Source organism: Leptidea sinapis, chromosome 22 (genome assembly GCF_905404315.1).
Source record: "Leptidea sinapis chromosome 22, ilLepSina1.1, whole genome shotgun sequence".
NCBI classification, from domain to species: Eukaryota; Metazoa; Arthropoda; class Insecta; order Lepidoptera; family Pieridae; genus Leptidea; species Leptidea sinapis.
In genome coordinates, this window is record NC_066286.1 from 3,040,194 (window position 1) to 3,061,702 (window position 21,509).

At 35.9% G+C, this 21,509-nt stretch overlaps 1 protein-coding gene across 3 annotated transcripts in view; it reads left to right on the top strand.

Moving 5' to 3' along the window:
* Positions 1 to 21,509, top strand: part of LOC126971001 (guanine nucleotide-binding protein G(s) subunit alpha) — an 82,179-nt gene that overhangs the window by 23,125 nt on the left and 37,545 nt on the right. For 2 of the 3 annotated variants that reach the window (XM_050817171.1, XM_050817172.1), the window contains exons 4-11: positions 1,461 to 1,622; positions 3,906 to 3,989; positions 4,489 to 4,622; positions 5,719 to 5,847; positions 6,445 to 6,624; positions 7,452 to 7,650; positions 9,803 to 9,951; positions 10,476 to 19,703. In XM_050817171.1, coding sequence (XP_050673128.1) covers positions 1,461 to 1,622; positions 3,906 to 3,989; positions 4,489 to 4,622; positions 5,719 to 5,847; positions 6,445 to 6,624; positions 7,452 to 7,650; positions 9,803 to 9,949 — 1,035 coding nt within the window. In that variant the 3' untranslated portion in view covers positions 9,950 to 9,951; positions 10,476 to 19,703. Of the gene's footprint in view, positions 1 to 1,460; positions 1,623 to 3,905; positions 3,990 to 4,488; positions 4,623 to 5,718; positions 5,848 to 6,444; positions 6,625 to 7,451; positions 7,651 to 9,802; positions 9,952 to 10,475; positions 19,704 to 21,509 lie in introns of those variants that run through there. The other variant, XM_050817173.1, reaches the window with a different exon arrangement.

Below are 21,509 nucleotides of genomic sequence, written 5' to 3' on the forward strand. Positions count from 1 at the left end.
CAATGGTGAGTAACCGTAGTATATCAAAAACACTTTAATTAATCCATCTTATATTTTATACAAAATCATTTTATGTTGCTAGTTTTGTTTTTTCAATTGACGTTTCAAGACCATTTATATTAGCTTCAGAATACGAACTGTAAACCGAATAAACCGCTTTCCTATTTTATCTCAATAACCTATTGCGCGTGGATTTTTAGTAAAATTATTTTTATTAAAACTCATAATGATACACTATATTTTCATTTGTACCTCCAAAAACGCATGCAGTTTGTGTCGATTTTTCATGCATTTAAGATATTGAATTTTATTATTATTGTGAACTCAAATTTTTTTCTCGTAAAAACAACTTTAAACTCTAAACTATAGAATGAATACAATCAACATATAAATTCAAATTACGAATGAAAACTATACTTCGTCTGAAGACGAAGGTTTTCAACCAGTGTGTGTTGCCTGTAATGTCTTACGGTACACAGACGTAGTAGCTAACTATGGGCCTTATGAGAAAGCTCATGGTCGCTCAGAGGGCAATGGAGAGGGCTATGCTTGGAGTTTCCAAGTCCCCGAATGGCGACCACATACCGGAAGACGCAATGTTGGTAGGTCCCCCGCAAGATGGACCGACGATCTGGTCAAGATCGCCGGAATACGTTAGATGAGGGCAGCGCAGGACCGATCGTCGTGGAAATCTTTGGGGGAGGCCTTTGTCGAGCAGTGGACGTCTACCGGCTGATGATGATGAATGAAAACTGTACACCACAACCGAGGCACTATTTTTTGTATTATATTTTAATTACCTAATATCTATTTTAAACACAAAACACACAGCACCTTTTTTTCACAATTAAACCGAACACAGGTTACGATGAAATTAACAATATAATAATATACAAAATGCACACACAAAACCAGGTGCGAGAGAGGCAGATATGAAGCCATCCGTGGAGTCATCGATTTATTTCGCTACAATTCGTTATTAAGCTTGCTTACTTAGCGGCCCTAGCGATTTTATTTTTCGAAGATCATGTTATAGAACTTTATAGTAACAAATAAAGGACTTTTTCTGTGGTCGTATTACTTTGACTTATAATTTTCTAAGTAAATTGCATGAGACGCTGCTTGCTTCGAATATGAATCCGAAGACTGCCTACCGTAAGTGCTTAGTATCCAGGGTAAGGAAATACTTAACGAGTGGGTAGTTCAGTATTAAGTTTTTGACGAGGTAGGTACTGCCTAATTGCCTATATGTTGTGCACGCCCCTAGAGTATCAAACATAGTTCAAATGAAAAACCAAATGAAAAAAGCGGTAGTAATGGATTTTCATTCATTTCCGCCCGCGTATTATTAGTACAATGTAATTGTCCAAATTTCGCCCCATCACATTAATACGAAGGGACTTTTTGTTAAGTGAGCCGAGGTATAAACAATATTTCAAGTAGAGAGTGCTGGGTTGCAGGTGTACCGCGCAACACATCGACTGCTCCTGCTGGGCGCAGGGGAGTCGGGCAAGTCCACGATTGTGAAGCAGATGCGTATCCTGCACGTGAACGGGTTCTCCGACAAGGAGAGACGAGAGAAGATCGAGGACATCAAGAAGAACATACGGGACGCCATACTTGTGAGTTCTCTTACTAATTATAAATCTATTTTATCCACTCCCATGTTTTTGATCCTCTATTAAAGATTCTAAAATAGTTAACTTATTGCCAACATTAAAACACCCAATGCTCTAATAACCATTACATCAACCAAACGAGTGTTGTAATGAAATTCAGTACAACTACAACACTCGTTTGGATGATGTAATGGTTACTAGGACTGGCTTTTTTAATGTTAGCAGTAAGCTTACTGTTTCAGAATCTTTTATAGAGGATTCATATTATGGGTGTAGATAAAGTCTTCTAATTTGTTTTGATCTTTGATTTCCTAATTCCCGATACACACTACTAACGACGTCCATACTTTCGGCTTTCGGGTCATTTTGATGCATGTGTACTGCAGAGTTAGACCACGGGATTCCATGCTAGCGCTAGTCTAAAATCCAAGCCCCCTATTAAAATTCATAGGATATCTTTAATTTCGATAGCTTTTCTAGCGATTTAATAAAATATATAATATCTTGTGTACCCGTCACCCGTCCGTTTTAAAATAAGTTTGGCAATGTAGAAAAGTTAAAAGGACTCTATAAGACATTAATTTTTTTTATATAAAGATGTTCTTTTTTAAAACTTCAAACAAAAATTTAAATGGTGTAGGTACATACTTATATAAGATTTTTTTCAACTATATTATATTATTAACATCATTGTATAGAGAATTAAATTTTCTAGACACTTTGGTATATTTGAAAAACAAAAAGTTCCTATAGTTTTTAAACAAACAATAATTACTACAAAATTCACCATAATATTATAACTGCGCTCGATAGCTCCTCTATAAGAAACGAAATTGCATTTTTGTTTTGCCTTATGGATCCTCTTAAGAGATGGTAAATATGCATTCAGTTTGTTTCGCTTTGCATAAATTTTACTCTCATTAGTACGTTTTATCACTCACGTGAGAAATAATAGTTTAACAAATAAAATGTATAGATTATGTTGTTTGGTAGGTATCTATATACTCTATACAATACAATGTTAATGTTGTTAAAAATGTTAATTTCAACAAAGACATAAAACAAACCACTCACGTTACTAAAATGTTTCATGATTTATTGTTTCATAATAATTGTTTTGTACTGGAAAATAACATTTACAATTACAATTATTACATACTAGTATCTCCTGCTCGTGTATGCATGCCTAGTGAACAAACCTCATTTTAATGTAACTCTATGGGAAATGTTTGAACCTAAATAGCTTTTCATCCCGCCCACCAAAAAACCCAAACAATTTTAAGTTTCTCATCAAGACCTTTCCAACCTTTTTTACTATGGGGGCCCACTTTTCGTTGCTGAGATATAAAATTTCTAACGTCGTCTTTGTCGCTTTATAGTTAATGATTGGACGTACTCACACACTAGTGACATAATATACGTGTGCAAATTAATGAAAGTATATCTATATAACCTATCACATTGTGCAATGTACGAACGCACACAATAACAAGTTGTCTTAAATTGGCGCGAAAATGGTAGACACAAGGAATATTCATGTAAGAATGAGAGACCGTTCCACATTCAAACGTAACATTATTGTTTTGTTTTTTTAAATAGTAACAGCAGTTGTGGCGGACTAAGTACAAACACTCATGGTAATAGCACGACATTTTTAAAGAGCCGGCAACGCTCTTGTGATTCCTGTGCTGACCCGTACGCTTGTTTGTCCTCTCTTATATAAAACAAAATAGCAGAACATAGCTACGCGGCAGGCGTAGCAGTGGAAGCGAAGAAAGACCCGCCATCCAGTGCAAATGACACAAACCAACATAGTTTCGTAAAAATAAGTTATGACAAGCGTTTTTTGCCCTTGACTTCTGTCATTGCGGATAGCAATTTTTCATCAGGTGAGCTCTACCGCCCGTCCCCTCATCACTCTATGATCTCGCATCCTCATTTCGCGATGTGTGAGCTGTCTATCGAACGCATTCTGGGGTAAGGAACTTTAAGTTGTCACTTTGTGACAAGATGTTAAATGCCCCAGTCAAACCGTCTAGACATCTCTGGAGGATAATGTATACCAGCCAAATCAGTTAATCCTTAAGCAATAGGATAAACCAGTACAGACTTGGCTAAACTAGTTCCTCCTATCGGCCTTTGGATAAACCCGTTTAGCCTAGGCGGAACTAGTTGAGCGTAACATCGCTAAGTACACCCACGTATAAACTGGTTTGGCCTAGTCCATACTAGTTCTGCCTCGTCTTCTAAATATATATATATATATTTATTTGTATTTGATTTCAGACAATAACAGGAGCAATGAGCACCTTGACCCCGCCCATACCACTCGAGAAGTCGGAGAACAAAGCGCGCGTCGACTATATACAAGTATGTAAATCACTGAAGCTTATTTTTTGAAGTGAAACTTCTTTGCGCGCATAAGGGTAAATTTTTTATGAATGAAACGCAATAAAGTGACACGAAAATGTGAGACTTGGCCAAGAAGAGTGAGAGAGAGATTGAGACCGATTGATAGAGAGGGTGAACGTAGAAAGAAGCACATAGTTTTTATTGAAGAACACAATTTGGCACTTGTGTTATAAGTTGCAAAAGTAATATTTTGACTTTTGTGGGCAGTATTTTTTATTTAACATGCGGTGCCCGAGACCAAATATGTTGGCTTCCAGTGACACACACTATCACACTAGGAGATTAATAGTAGGATAATTACCTACTTGTCCTTTTCTTAAAATATTATTTGCATTATATTACTAACTAAAACAGCCTAGCTAGACTGAAAAACTTTGACAAAAAAACCTGAATGCACATTACATATAACTTTGTATTCTGTCCATCTAATCCCATAAAAAATCTTAATAATCTCCAGGATGTGGCTTCACAACCTGACTTCGACTACCCAGCAGAGTTCTACGAGCATACGGAGGAACTGTGGAAAGACCACGGGGTTCAGCGGACGTACGAGAGAAGCAATGAGTACCAGCTCATTGATTGCGCGAAATAGTATGTTAACAAAATGTTATAGAATAAAGTCCAAATCTTTGAATCGCATTAATTATCACGGTAGTGTCTGAATTCCAGCATCGCATCACACGCCACAAACTTAAATATCATCATCATATTTGGATGTGTATCGTTTCTCCACTGCGCAGTTTTCAAGTCTCTTTTAACCACATAAACCAAACTATGGCAACAAATTCCTTGAGCGGTGTTCGCAGGGCAATACAAAATTGGTACCATTAAAAAAGTGTGAACAATACTACTGTGATTCCACTGGTGTTGCAAGAGAGTATGTCCGGCGGTGATCACCTAATATAAAGCTACCTGTTCGCTCCCTTATTTCCTATCCCATAGAAAAAGCAAAAAGTAATGGTAAGATCCTCAGAAAAGAGCAAAAAATCAATATTATTAACTGTGTCAATTAAAATTGATAATAAAGTTACGGCACTTAATCCACTAAGGTCATATTTAAGTGATAGAATTCAAAAAGTGCGTATAACCGGAAGTAAATCTTCTGGCGCACCGTTATTTATGGGCGTGCCGCAAGGCTAGATATTGGGGCCTTTGCTTTTTCTTGTAGTCTTATATAAACAACCTTCAATACGTCACAGAAGATCTTTGTGAGGTAGTGCTATTTGCCGACGACACTTCATTGATTTTTAAATTTATCCGACAAAAAGAAAATTACATAAATTTTGCTTTGCATAAATTTAAACCACATATATAAATTTGCCTTATGCAAAAAGGATACTACTAAATCGAGAATTGTTTGAATGATAAAAATATTTGGACATGCCAATGATAATCTACTCATCTACATTTATATTTGTAATATTTATTTTTAAGTGTTTTCTTTTTTTTTAAGTATGATTTGCAATAGAATTTCTTTGAAATTTACTTGCAGTAAAGAGTTTGAATTTGCTCTAGCTTCCACTAAATTGATTATATATGCAAATTACTACTGCCACATTTGGTTTTCGAAATCAATATTATATTTTTTAGCATTGCGTTTAACAGAATAACAAAGAGATCCAACATGTGAATATGATCTCCTTGCTTCTAATGTTAATATTCTTAATTTATTACAATGTCTCGGCAGCTTCCTAGACAAGGTTCACATCATAAAGCAGCCGGACTACACGCCCACGGAGCAGGATATTCTGCGTTGTCGTGTGCTCACCTCCGGGATTTTCGAGACGCAGTTTGTCGTCGACAAAGTTAATTTCCAGTAAGTATCAACTGCAGCTGTGACAGTCTGTGAAATGTGAATTTTAACGTAGGATGCCGGCTAGATAGATAGCATACAATAGCGGCGCGTTTTTAACTGACTAGCAGTAGTGTGCAAGCACTGGTTGTGAAATTACTGGGCACTGTCTCTTGACATCTCAAAATGTTATCTATAGGTTACGAGTGCAATTGCTTTTGTCGCGGCTCGGAGGACCAAATTTATGTATATTTTAGTCATCTTCATCAGAGGGGTGGGTAGGGATTAAGGACATTTGTCTTGATTTACTCCTTGGTTACCATCAGTATAAAAGCTCATTTATTTTTGCCTCTTTTAACTACACTCTTTTTCATGCTATGATTTAATCGTGCAATGTATATACACCTAGGTTGGCCATGAGTATACATTTAAAAGCATTTTAGAGTAGGATCTCAAGAAATTTCGGGTGAGACATTGAAAGATGTTCTACTGCTCATCCAGAGACCAGAAGAAATTGTTGGGCGTACTGAAATCGCGTGCTTAGATGCACCAATAAGAGACCTTGATTATCTCTATCTACCTCTTTGCGAGACATATGTTTCAATAATTGTAATATGGCAGCATGTTCGACGTGGGCGGTCAACGCGACGAGCGTCGCAAGTGGATCCAGTGCTTCAACGACGTGACGGCCATCATCTTCGTGACGGCGTGCTCGTCCTACAATATGGTGCTGCGAGAGGACCCCACGCAGAACCGGCTGCGGGAGTCGCTCGACCTCTTCAAGAGTATATGGAACAACAGGTACATACAGTTAGATTAGTTAGTGATCCGAGTGGTTAGCGATCCTACCTACTAAGCTAAAGGTCCCGGGTTCGAATCCCGGTAGGTGCAAGCATTTATATGATGAATATGGATGTTTGTTTCCGTGTCATGGATGTTTAAATGTATGTTTATATGAATTTATGTATGTTTAAGTAAGTATATTGTATTAAATATAATATCATTGTCTTGTAACCCATAACACAGGCTATATATGCTTAACTTGGGGCAAGATAATTTGTGTGAAAAGTGTGTCAATATTATTATTATTATTATTATACACACACATGCTAGCTTAACACCGAGACAATACATCAAGCCACATTTTAGGGATGTATAAGGCGTTAACTATATCTTTTTTTGCTTTTGTTGCTCGAAGTGTAGAAATTCCAGTACTCTGTGAACGGCTCGATCGATTAAAGTCATCAGTAAGTTGACATGCGAATTTGACGACGTAATTTTATAATTATCTGTCCTGTAACTAATGGTTATTATTTAATAACGGTAATTTAACCGTTACTTAAGAATTCTTGTCAAAGCAAAGTATTCGATATAAGTTTTTATATTATTTAACAGTGGGCAGGCTGCTTTGCTCAGGATGCCGGCTAGGTACTACACTGGCGTCTACTTTGTCGTCAACCTGTTATGTGTAAACATTATTGTGTTTCGGTCTGAAAGGCGCCGTAGCTAGTGAAATTACTTGGGCAAATGCGACTTAACATCTCATGTCTTAATTGTAGTTCTTCAGGTATCCTCATTCCTGCTTGCCTCGTCCCTTATTCTCATGTACAAATGGTCTCGCTCGACAGATGGCTGCGCACGATATCCGTGATCCTGTTCCTCAACAAGCAGGACCTGCTGTCCGAGAAGATCGTGGCGGGCAAGTCCCGGCTGGAGGAGTACTTCTGCGAGTTCGCTCGCTACCAGACGCCGCCCGACGCCACTCCCGATGCGCGCGACCAGCCCGAGGTCGCGCGGGCCAAGTACTTCATACGAGACGAGTTTCTGGTGTGTTTCAAAGAATATTTACTTTAATTTGATAAATTTGTTATATCTCTCACTTCTGGGATTAATTATACAAATTAAACTTGTAACCAAAATTATTTTCCACCTGAGAATTGAATAATATACTAAAATTTACGGCCCATGCGTACTCGAACGGTTGGCTTAGTTGGAAAGAGCGCTCGGATGGAATCGAATCCCGCATTGTTCAATAAAGGAGGAGAAACTTCTTTTAAGTGATCACCGCCGCCCACATTCTCTTGCGACATCAGAGGATTCACATGAGCGTTGCCGGCCCTTCAGGAAGGTGAACGCGCTTTTATTGAAGGTACCTATATCGTACCGTGCCAGAAAGACCGCACAAGGAAGCTCAGTTCGTAGCTTTAGTGTACGTATACCAGTATTTGTCCTGGTATCTGAGATATGAAATAAATTTTTAGAGCGTGTAGCACGGGGTGGTATATGAAAATCAATTAAATAAAGTAGTTCTGAGGATATAATGTCACTCGTACATATTTTTCTCAAAGTGACAGTTTCAATTAAATATCGTCGCTGGCTTTATCAAAGAATATTAAATTGCTTTAAGAGATTCTTGTAGTGGTTTCGTCGTGCACCCAAGCGAAAGTTTAAGATGTGCAAGAATATCTTTTGTATCATCTCGTCCTGATCGTCATATACCTTATACAGCGGATTTCATATGGGGGTGACATATTCAAAATGCGACAGCACAAGTGTTCGATTAAAGACATATATATGTATCTTTATCTTTAAATGTCTTATAATATAATAATATATATGTATATAGCGTATAATAAGGCCTAACATACGATATGAATTATTAACTACGTAATTGATTTGCTCATTAAGTGTCAACTTGGCATCAAGGTATACCCCAAGATCACGAATACAGGTATCTAATTCAAGTACTTGATCGCCTAGTGTGAATCTCGTTCCAATTTTGTTTTTATTTCTCGTATAAGAGATATGCCTACATTTATTGTAACTTAAAAATAGTTTGTTACTTTTGCAATACACATCTAACCTATGCAGCTGCATAACCAGGACATCATCGAAATCAACAAAGTGGGAGTACAATTTAAAATCATCTGCATATAATAAAAACTTACAAAACTTAAAGCAATCCGAAATGTCATTAATAAAAAGTGTGAAAAGCAAAGGGCCGAGTATAGAGCCTTGAGGTACGCCTGACGATACGTTAACTGTAGGGGAGATGAAACCATTAATAACTACCGATTGTACTCAGGCACTTAGGTAAGCAGCAAATCAGCGCAAGAGGCTACCTTTCCAAAAAAAATAGGTGGTCCACTTTGTCAAATGCCTTTTGGAAATATGTGTGAACTGTGTCAATTTGGTTTTTATTATCAAGGCTTTTAAATAAATAATCGGTAAAAACAAGAAGATTTGACAAGGTAGATCTGCCAGCCACCAAACCGTTGCTGTTCTATGATTGTATGTTTTAGATTGTGTATATATTATGTTGGTGTACCAATTTCTAAAAAATTTTGGAATTGGCATTGACCACTTCGCATTTTTAATTGTTAGCAGGGACCACGATGTACAAGAAAAATAAACTGAATCAATCCGAAATATAAACATTAATCAAAAAGTAGAATTTAAAAATTGCATTGCATATTTTGCCTTGTATGTTTTAGGCAAGCAGGAAGAGTCTTCGAAGCTAACGCCTGACCGTGGATGATACAATGTATTGTTGTTGCCTTAGAATTTTTCTGTTTTACTAACGTTGCCAGACCAGAGCGTGATCCTAACATTGCTGGCCAGAGCGCTAACCGTACAAAATCCAACAAGCGTCTCCCAGCTAAAGTTGTTTCTGAAAACGTATTTTTCGTATAAACCATTTCAAAAAGAACCGGCCACTTATAAACTAAAAAAACAACAAAATGAATTACCGCCTATAGGTTAAACAAAACAACATTAATTACAAAATTAATTACCGCTTTTTGATTATTTTTGTTTATCTCATAACAATTTTTTTTACAAACTTAAAATAGCATGCGGAATATTGTTTTTAAGGATTTTTGTTTTGTTATTCCAAAGAAGTATAACTTCTTGCGTGCGTCCATACACACTTTTTTTTGTTATAATTAGTTCTTACTAAAAGTTTACTTGTAATTTTCAGCGTATCAGTACTGCGAGCGGCGAGGGCAAACACTACTGCTACCCACACTTCACGTGCGCCGTCGACACGGAGAACATCAAGCGTGTGTTCAACGACTGCCGCGACATTATCCAGCGGATGCACCTGCGACAGTACGAGCTGCTCTAACGGTCAGTCACACACACACACACACACACCAAAGATTAAAAACACATGCCAAAGTTAGAAAAGAATGATTTGATTGATTATAAAAAAAACTCAATAGAGTAATGAGTTCAGTAGATGTATCAAATCGCATACACGGTAAATAAGTTAAGGTTTTGTGCGACCAATTATATATTACTAATAAACTTAATAATATATTATTATAAACTTATAATTTAAAATAGTATATTATCAATATAACAATAAAAATACCCCAAGACAGGACCAACCAGACACCACACGCAGCGACCGTTCACGAACATGACGAATGGCTATCAATCGCTTCCTCTGCACATATCTTAGGGAAGATGACGATCCGCGCCTGTCCTGCCAAACATATATTTGCTCACACATATAGATTTCACTTCCAAGAGTACAGCTCAACTCTAACTGCTGGTTACTGAATACAAATAGCATGAATCCATTTAGAAAAATCAATGGATTCACTAAAAAAAAATTGTATTCACTAATATTGTATTGTTATTTGTAGTGATAACGTGGATGATACGTCTGCGCTGGCTCAGCATCAGCGAGCGACACAGTGACACCAAATTAATGCGACAGCAATATTTACTTATATTATATACATCTCCGTAACACCCTGTATACTAATCTATGGTCTTTTAAACAAAATGGCGCGTTATCTTTGTCTATAATCATTATTGTGTCTATAGTTTTTGATAACGCGCGATAATTGGGCTGTTCACACGTGGCGAATCAGCGAATTGTAATATTTTTGCGGTTACAGATGCCAATATACTTCAAGAGAAAATCTACCACAAATTACTAAAATTGTTCGAAGGATAGTATGATCGAGGTAACATAGTGCGATTAAAAATTTGAAGCAAATATGTATTTGAAACATTTATTGTTCACATTTTCGCATAATAACGTTGTTTTTATTTGCTTGCTGCATTAGTCGCCCATGTGCAAGCACCCTAAAACTATAGCGTATTATCGTTTTCATTTCAAAGTTACTTTTTATGATTTTATATTGATAATATGCATCTATGATTTTTCTGTTGTTCGGATGGTGTTTCCGATTGTTCGCTGGCCATTCGGTAATTTGTGCGTTCTGATATTGGCTCGATGTCGCCAGTACATTTGGCTGTCCAAACCTACCTTTGCCTCATAACAATTTGGTATGTCAATGTGACAGATGGCGCGTTTTTTTAACAAATCTAATTTTTTACACTATACCATTGAAACTAATCAATGATATAATATATAAATATTGCTTATTAGCAATTTCACAGAATTATTAAACTCTTGGATTATAAATTTATTAACGAAAAATCAAGGTTACGACATAATTTTTCAATTCATGATCTAACCAATATTATGAATATTTTATTGATGTTTGAAATAGGATAGTGCAATATTTATATGTTTTGTAAATAAGCGAATATCGAGCCATTATTTAATTGTGAGGCAGCTATGTACATGAATCATTTTATATTGAGGATCAGTACCTTTTTCGGTTTTAACTGAGGCTACACAATAAATGATATTTTGTATACAAATCCACAACTAGTTTTATACTAAATATAGGTCGAAACAATGGGCATTGTTTAAACAAAGGTGTACATAAGTTATTTGCTGGAAAGGCACATGTTAAAGACCCGTCACACTCTTGTTTGATTACTTAGCAATCAGGCAGGGCTTGTAAACCGAATAACAATGCTAATCGGTTAAAGTGTAAGTATATAGAGAACATTTTATTCGGTTTTGTTCTAACTTGTATAAAAATTACGGTTTTTGGTTATTTATGTTCATTTGAACTTATTCTTCTTTTGGCGCGTTATGGAAAAATTATCAGAGAGAATTTACAAATCGACACCCTTAACTAGACCATTTGTATCATACTTCAGCTACCAACTCTCTTGATACTCATATGTCGTCTACTCAACCATAACGGGTGGACGAGAATTATATAAATGTCAAAATATAGTTTCAATTTATAGACAAGTTTTAAAATAAAATAAAAATTCTCTCCAATTGTATAAAAATGATTTAATGTTATTTAATTACACGTTATTTAACTAAGTTATGCGGTAGAATAATATTTTCTTTGTTTGTATTTAATATTTTCTTAATTACAATATTGTTTTATCTGCAATCGTAAAATAGCACGAGGAATTAATTTTTAAGGACTATTGTTTCATTACACCAAAGAAGAATAACTTCTTGCGTGCGTACATCAGAACAAACACACTTTTTTTCAATCCAAATTTATTTACCATTGCCGACTCATGTACTCAGTACAGTTTCATTTTTAGGGTTCCGTTGCCAAAGGGCAAAAAACAGAACCCTTTTAGATTCGTCATGTCTGTCTGTCTGTCCGTCAGAATGTCACAGCCACTTTTTTCCGAAATTATAAGGTATAAGTACTGTTGAATCTTGGTAAGTAAATGTATTCTCCAGGAACGCTTGCACTCTAAACGGAATAATGCATACAAACCGATTTTTACCGGTAATAAATCGTTATATATCCGAGCCTTGCCGACAGGTCATCAGGTTTCTTACGGAATATTTTTACAAACGAGTAACATTTACATAAACAATAGCACTAAACTACCAATGAACCACTGATATCTCATTGTAGACTACAGCCAGTATATAATATAAAATAATGTATTTTATGATAGATAATGTTCATCACACAAATGTGACTTTTCATTGGCAAAATAACTATATTGAAACATGAAGTAACTTGTGTACACCTTTTAACATCACCATCATTGGGCGCAACCAAAGAGATTAACGTATATATAAAATATGACATAGAACGAACAAGACGGAAATAATCTTAATAGTTATTTTGTAATTCGTGTGAAATTCAACTTAGATATACAATGACGTTCTATACACATATAAGGACATATCATTCGCAGTCTGACAGCGGAACGGAAGAAGTGTGCTTAAAGACAATGTAAGCACTACACTCTACTTAGCTGTGTGTCAACTGTCACTGTCTGAATCAAATCTAAGCTAAATAAATGTTTTACATTGCTGCTTATTGACCAAGAATATTTTAAACAACTGGAATAAATGCGGCAATGTATAAATATAGTAGTCACAGCTTGTGTGATTTGTGTCATATTTCATATTTCGGCTTTGATTTTATACGTGATTTGTCTATATGTATAGAACGTCAATGAATATATACATTGTTGGTACTTTTGACAGTCCGTGTCTGCCGTTCGATAGCTGAAATACGTGGTAATTGATTTATAACGTTTTATACTTAGATTAAGGATTGGTCTCGGCTGCGCTCCAACTAGATATCGCACTACCTGAGAACATAATAGCTTTTTTATTACTTGCCGTAATAAAAAAGCTATTGTTATTGTTAACTATTAGATGCTCGTGTGCGTGCCATCTTGACACTCAATGGCATCTCTAAAGTTTTGTAACTAACGCTTCGTGCTATTTTACATTGAAATTAATAAAATACAAAATACTTACTGATGATATGTGATCCCAGTGTCTTTTAATTAATTATTAGCAAAGTTGAACAGAACATGTGGCAAGTCAACGTCACACACGTCTTTCGAGACTGGCTCGGGTACGCCCACTTGGGCGTAGTATTAGTTGCCGTGTTTTGGGACTACGCCTGCGGTATCTAGTTGGAGCGCGGCGGAGACCAATCCTTAATCTAAGGTTTTATAGATATTGCAATATAGGTTGCGTTCAAATGACCGCTGTATGTAAATCTCTTTGGGGTGAAACCGCATTTCTTTTTTAATACATATTACAACGTACGTCTGTACTGTATATTTTGTTTGATATTTATTTTCCACTCATCAACATTGCGTTGTTTCTTTATTCGTGCAATAATTTGGAAATTTAGATTGTTTTAGTTTTTTTATTATAGCGATATTTGAAGTTAGCAATGAATTAAGCACACGTACGCACGTGTTTTATAAATGATTATTATATTTTCAATTGTATAGTTTTAATTTGTTTATTATTATCAACGACTAGGAAATATGCTTTCGTCTGTTTTTTTTTCTTATGTGTAAGTTTATTTTTTAAGTTTTATCATTACGTCTTCCATGTAACTATTATTTCCTATTAAGTTTTAGTTAACCCGTCGTCGACTTTTGCATATTTCTGACTAAAATATATTAATTGTAAGCACTAGTTGAGCTTTGCTGGGTAGAATGTAAGTTTTTATTGAGTTATTTAATGTTATGGAGCTTTTATTAAATTTAAGATCCAAAGATTTTTTCGCCGGTCGTATAAAATGCGCCACGTAATTTCATTTAGCAGTATTTTTTTTCTCTTTTCAATGAAATGTATAATTTTGTGTAAGGAGACATGTCATACTAAGGTACAAATGTAACTAACAATTTAATATATAATTATTATTTAAATTAATTACAATTGGACAAGATTCCAGAAAAACGTTCCAAACCACAATCATGTTGAAATTGAGTTGAGAACACAAAACTGGTCACGTGATTCATATTAACGGAGTGACAAAAAAATGGAAGCCCTACTGTCACTCTTTAAATGACATCATGACTTAGTAGCCCAACCCACATAAATGGAATACACTAATATTTATAAAACTTAAAACACGAATTCCTTAAAATGTGAATTTTGTGGCTTGGAACGTTTTTCAGGAAGTGCGTCCAATTTTTGGTATATTTATGTAATTGGTTTATGTACTTACCATACCTATATAAAAGAGTTATAGATCTATTTTTCTCGTTTTTTTTTTTGCAAAGAATTGTTAGGATGTAATTTTCGTTACCTCACTCTTCGAGTTTTCCTGGATTTCTGTGAAGTGTTTTGTGGTCCTTGATATAAGAGGTTTGAAGTTGTTTAATGTGCCATAATGATGTTTAAATCTAGCGGAAACACCATAATTTGGTTACCATGAAATGTTTAATGAAACCCCTCTCCTAGTAATGATAATCATTACTTTCATTCACAAAACATTCTAGTTTGTATCATATATTTTTTAAATAATGAATTGTATTTTTTTTCAATCGCATTAAGTTTTCTTTTTAAGTAGAAAATATAGAATATTTTAATATAATAACTTCATACATTTCTTGGTGCGTGTAAGGTCGTTTCGTCGTCAATTTTTCTTTGGACCGTCTCGGCTTTATGGGAATTCCATTATTTAGCGTAAGTGGAAATAATACTTTCGGATAACCAAAAGATCTGTTTTTATATAATGAACGGCCACATCACTACATTATGGGTTTCATTGTGTAATTAAATTTTAATACGGCATCATAAACTTATTGTAAAGCAACTTAATAACTAAATAGGTAAGTTAGTTTATTGCGGTTAATCGAAATTGTAGACTGCTAATGTGAAAATCCCCATCTCCCTGTCAGTTTTGTGACTACCCACATTTTGGCTAAGAAAAAAAAACTTGAGACATTTAGGCTGGATTTAGTGATCGACCGACGGTCAGCGCTGACATCGGTCGAACGTAGCGCGTACGTTGCGTTTAGTGCTCAGCTGACAGCAAACTTGATGTGCGTGTTGAGAAGAAAAGTGAATCCATTTTTAACATCTTATGCGTACTACGCAAACGATTACGGAATAAAAGTAGGAGAAGATATCATATTTACCCAATTATTATAGAGTGTAAGATTGAAGAGGAAATTTATATTATATTATTTATAAATTTATACAATATATTTGATTAATGAATTATTGATTACGAACGCGCGTACGGTCGGTTGCTTGGTCATCGTCGCATTGAACGCACGAATTTATCGACATAGTGCCTCAGCGGACTGACGGTTCTCGTCAGCGTGACGTAACTGTACGCGCGTAACAATTCATTAGCGCCGGACTGTACGCATTCATATATTTTCGTTATTATAGCTATTCTTGACCGATGTCAGCGCTCACCGTCGCGTAGGTCGAACACTAAATGCAGCCTCAACTTTGCTAATCGAGAATCTCAAGTAATAGATTGCCAGAATTCTGATAAACTTGTAAATGGTAGCGTCTCTGTAATGGCGCGTGAAATATTTCGGAGTTTTTAGCACAATCGCTGTATCTTTCTTCGGCAATGTCCAGTGTAAAAGGTGTAATGATCGCAATAACATATGAGTGTAAAAAGTAGTTTAATGCATATTTTCTATGTTTTTTCGATACGTAGACGGTACTGCCATATTTCTCGTCGATATTCGACTATCGTCCTTACACTAGATAGCAATAGGCTTAGACCAAGAGCGATTACCGTGAGCGATTATGATTTAGCACGCGATATAGCGCACAATATCATTTTGTAACCTATTATAATTAAATCTCTGCACAAAACTTTGCACCGGTTTTGTTTCTGATAACTGACAATGAGCTTAATTAGAAATCCTCCAAGTCTAACGTACTAAACGGGTTTCCACTGCAGTTGGAATTATTTTTTAATTGTCAGGTTTACAGTTTATGTATCGTTCTTCTTTTTACGCGCGAAAGTGTCATGGTGGCCGTTTATGACGTCGCGCCTCAGCCAATGAATGATGTCGCGTGATACAAACAACTAAAAGTTCCGACGCTTTAGTGATTATTGAGCCGTGACGTCATTCATGTTTTAGTTGACGTGCCCGATTGCCGCATTTTACCTTCTTTATGTCAATATTTTAAAAACTTTCATCGCATATATTTTTGTAAAAACTTTTTTTTTTTAATTTCTTATTTTTTTGTCATGTCTCGTTATGATTGATTATTTTTGTGCAGAGGTTTTTTGTTGAATATTTCGAACGCACACATGTAATTGTTTAACACAATAATAAGAAATATTTTGACTGTTATTATATATCACAAATTATCAAGTTATGTTATAATTTAATATAGAATTGTTTCGATGAACTGGATTTTTACAGCTTCTTTAAATAACTTAGCGCCAACGTTCGTGGCACTCGCGAAACGGTATATCGTAGTGACTCGCCGTGTTTCTGACGATTTTGGTCATGTGGATCTTTTTAAATTTGTAGCCAAGGATTCGAAATAGGTTAAGTGTGCCAAGAACGGTTGCGGCTATAGTACCCCCAGTTGTTATTGTCGATGTTAAAAACAATAGAAAGCTGAATTTTTGTGTTTGAGTTTGGTGCAAGTGAATCCGGGTCCTGGAAACGGTTTGGCGTAGTCTTTGTAGATAATCGTGATCGTTGACCTATGCCTGCTAATGCTCGTGGCATGTGCGCTCTTAAAACGTGCGAGCGGTACTGCCGATAGCGCGTTCTCGCTCGCACACGCAAAATGCCCGTGTCGCACGAGTTTTGGCGGAAACTCAAGTAGTTCAATGTCCGTTGCCAATAATCAAATAGAACAACAACTCATCCCATCTTATATAACTTGTTAGATAAGTGATTGTATTGCGCACAACGTATATGTGAGGGGGGATCCCCTGACGCGCCGCCACCTGTGTCCGCGATTAATATTACCCGATAAAATTTAATTAAATATTTGCAGTTTTATAAGATTAAAAAAATAAAACTTGTTATTAAACACAATGTTGAACACCATGCCACGAAATATGATTTGCTTGTGCACGGTTGACGGCGTACCTAATGTTGCCAGATACCCGAGGTCTCTCACAACATAAGAATATATTATTATTTATTATAAAATAAAATGTTACTTGTTTTATAATATAATAATGTTTTATGACATGGTTTTGATGGCTAAGTTCATCGTTCACTCTATAGTAAATACTTAATTTCAGTCAGCATTTCTCCAAATTTACGCCAAGAAAAAGTCTATTCTCGACATTTTTCTCACATACTAGACAACTTTCACAAGATCCGACACACTCACGTCTGTCTCCCGTCGGAGTAGGGAAATACAACTAAACGCCACTTGCTTCTATCTTTACAAACCTCACGCGCTTCCTCTACATTCAATACTCTTTTCATACATGCTCGCTGTCTCCGGGAGAATCGGATCTCTCCTTTTTTGAAAACGTCCCCAATTTGGTCGACAAATGTTCTGCTACAAGTTCTCCAATTTTTTTATTTTTCGTCAGATTGTGGAAAAAACTACCGGGAGACCATAGATCCGATGATGGCTGCTCGCAACTAGAGCGCTCTATTTTCGCAACCTGACATTGGCTTACAATGCTCTTCACTGAATTGCATCGCCATTTAGACGACAAGTTGTTGAACGTTGAACTTAACGCGAAAGAGCCATGGCATTCCCGGCACTTTCGAAATTACTACGAATAAGTAATATACCAGTGGGAGGCTCCTTTGCTCAGGATGCTGGCTAGATTTTAATGGGTCCCACAAGACGTCTATTTCTGCCGTGAAACAGTAATGTGCGAGCATTATTGTGTTTCGGTCTGAAGGGCGCCGTAGCTAGTGAAATCCCTGGGCAAATGAGATTTGACATATTATTCCTCAAGGTGATGAGCGCAATTGTAGAGCCGCTTGGATTTTTTGGGTTTTTTCAAGAATCCTGGGCAGGGCGTTTCAATTACCATCACTTGAAACGTCCTGCTCGTCTCGTCCCTTATTGTCATAAATCGGCAACCTGTGTAAGAAAGAAGCCTCCCAGATTGGTAGTTCCAGAGATAAATTTATAATATAAGTATATATTTCTAGTGGACACAGATGGTGGCGAAATAGTTTCTTGAAAGTGCAGCTAGCGTCGTAGGCTGCAAAATATTTTTCGGTAACATTTTTATCTTTCATAGACCAATGTGTTTGCTCCCTGTCTAATGAGTCGCATTTACGCTCATATTGTTTATTAGCACAATATTAATTATAGAGTCTATTTTGTTTAACTATTTTGTGTTGGATTATACTCAAAAATTGGGAATAATCATATAGTTGAGATTTCATGTTGAGTATAATTCAGAATACAAGGTTAAAAGTTTGAATGATGCAATCCGACTAGACATGAGGCCCAGAGTCAAGATTTAACATAGACTGAATGGAATGAGTTGCACCATCGTAATCCTTGACATTGTTAAAGAACTTTTGACAGGTCGCTATTTAGACATTCAACATTAACAATAACACTATCCGGCGAAGATTGGACGGTAACGGTACAGTTGAAATTATGACATCATCTAAATCAATGATGCAACTCATTTTTTGCTTAACCGGTACTTTAACATGTTTTTATTGCTAAAGTACAATAATGATTGTTGAGTACAGCTACCAAATTGACAGCGCGTTGTCAATGTCAAACGTCAGTGTCACAATTGGATGAAATGATCTTTGAAGGCCTCGTGTTAATACAGAGCTTGAGGAGTCGATTTTTTATTTAATACTAAACCCCCTAACTGCACCTTAATTAGATTTCAAATGTGAAATCGACTGTATATTGCTCGTGTTAAGGTTGATTTTCCTTCACTCAAATAGTAGAAGGTACGTTACTTATATGGTAAATTGAATCGTAGATTTTTTCGGATTGAAGAAAAATCAACTTTAAAAGTTAAAATGTATCCTGAAGAAAATCTATATTTTTAACAAGTTTTTAATTTTAAAATATACCTATGTCCTAAAGATTAAAAATTAAATTTTTAATGTTTATGTATATGTTAGAGCGGTTAGTTGGCTGCGGTGGTTGGCCGTACTAAGTAAGGAGTGCTTCAATATGTTTTCAGTGAATCTTAAAGATAATTTTGTTAACCTACTGTCCATGATTACCTACTTGTATATCTGATGTGTACACAAACAGTAAGTTTCTGGCATTTTGAATCCGACTTAATGTATGTAAAAATAAATGTTGTTTTAAATTGCGTTTTTTATTGTATACCTACATTGACATGACAGTTCAAATAGGATTAAAAAATTACAATTTACACTCCCCACTGGGAAGAGAAATACCTTTAACCTGAGAAAAACGGGCTCAAGAAATCAAATCAATTCAAAATCACTTTTTCATGTAGGTCAAGGAAATGACACTTTCAACTAGAATGTCAAAAGTTTTCTTTTCTTCTTATATTTACCGCCACTTCGGAAAAGTTGAGAAGAAGTGGAAAGAATCTCGTTACCACTCTTTTATCATATTACTAATCATTTCAATTACAATATATCTAGTCATGAAATAAAAAAATATCTCTATTATGTCTACGATTTTTTGTTGGACGCATAGTTTCCGAGATATCGCGAAAAAGATGTTTGCATCCCTTTTTCCAAGTTGGCTACCGGGAGCCAAGGGCGGCAGCCCCATAAACTTGGGGATAAGCTTCTATGGAACCCCACACAATATGTCCCAAAAATAAAATTGCCTCCTGTAAAAAATGTATGTATGTAGCTCATGTAACATATCAATGGACTATACACCATATCAATTCAACGACTTTATTCATACATATCACGATAGCCCTTTACACGAAACAATTTAATTAAATATCGTAATAGTTATCGTAAAATTAAAACGAGGAATTAAAAGGTGTGTCATGCTGCATGCAGTCGCATGCAGCATGACACACCTTTGTTACCTATTTTGGTAGTTGTCACAAAAAGTTAAGAGAAAAAATCCAAGATGGCCGCCGCGCAATATTATGATTTCAACAATATTGATATCAAATCCGAGGCTCTCGAGGATGCAAAGAACGAATTTGGGATAATTTAATAAATCCAAGATGACCGCCGCGTAAAATTATGATTTCAACAATAGTTCAGCGCGTGCCCGTAAGTAAGTTGAACGTCTAATAATTACTAATATTGACAAAAAACATTTGGTTTAGAGAGCAGATTAGGATAATTATTAATATAAACGAGATTTAAAAATTAGTTTTCCAAAGAGGTTTCACTTGTAACATGTGTACCTACTTTGTACACACAACATATTTTATGGTTGGGTTTGATCTTACAATACATCTATTAAAATAAATTATTATATCTTACCGCCTAGTTTAGGTATATGAATGATATATAATATTTATAATATTAATTTCATTTAAAGACAGACCGACTAGAAAGCACTAAATAAAAACCACGTATTGATGATAGATAACCTTGCATTTTTAAATTATGCTTAAACAAATATTAAAAGTTTCATGTTCATGTTACAAATCATTGAGGGGGAAACAGTCCTATCTGCAGCTGCAGTTCATCTTTGGTAAACGAAACTAAGAAAATTAATAGAAGTTTCGTTCCAGCTTTTGGCGAGTCAACAGCTCGACAAGATTGGCGGAATTAATACTACTAGGAAATTAATATACAATGGTTCGTTCCTTGCTACTTACTCATAAGGGTAACAATCATCACTGTAGCAATAGTTCGTAATAAACAGACAGAAAACTGTTAGGCGAGCTCTGTTTTCGTTGGATGTCACGAAGTCGAACAGGCGGGATGGCATTTCTCCAATCGTGATTAGAACGTGTGCCCCTGAGTTGACGCCGGTGCTAACGCGTTTATTCCGGCAATCATATACAAAAGGCAGAGTCCCTCATGGAAGTCAGCCCTTGTCCATCCGATCCAAAAAAGGAGACAGTTCGGATCCGTCAAACTACAAGCCTATTGCTATTACCTCCCTGCTCTCCAAAATCATAGAGATTTACCCGCAGGTCTTGGTATACCTAGAGGGTCACCAG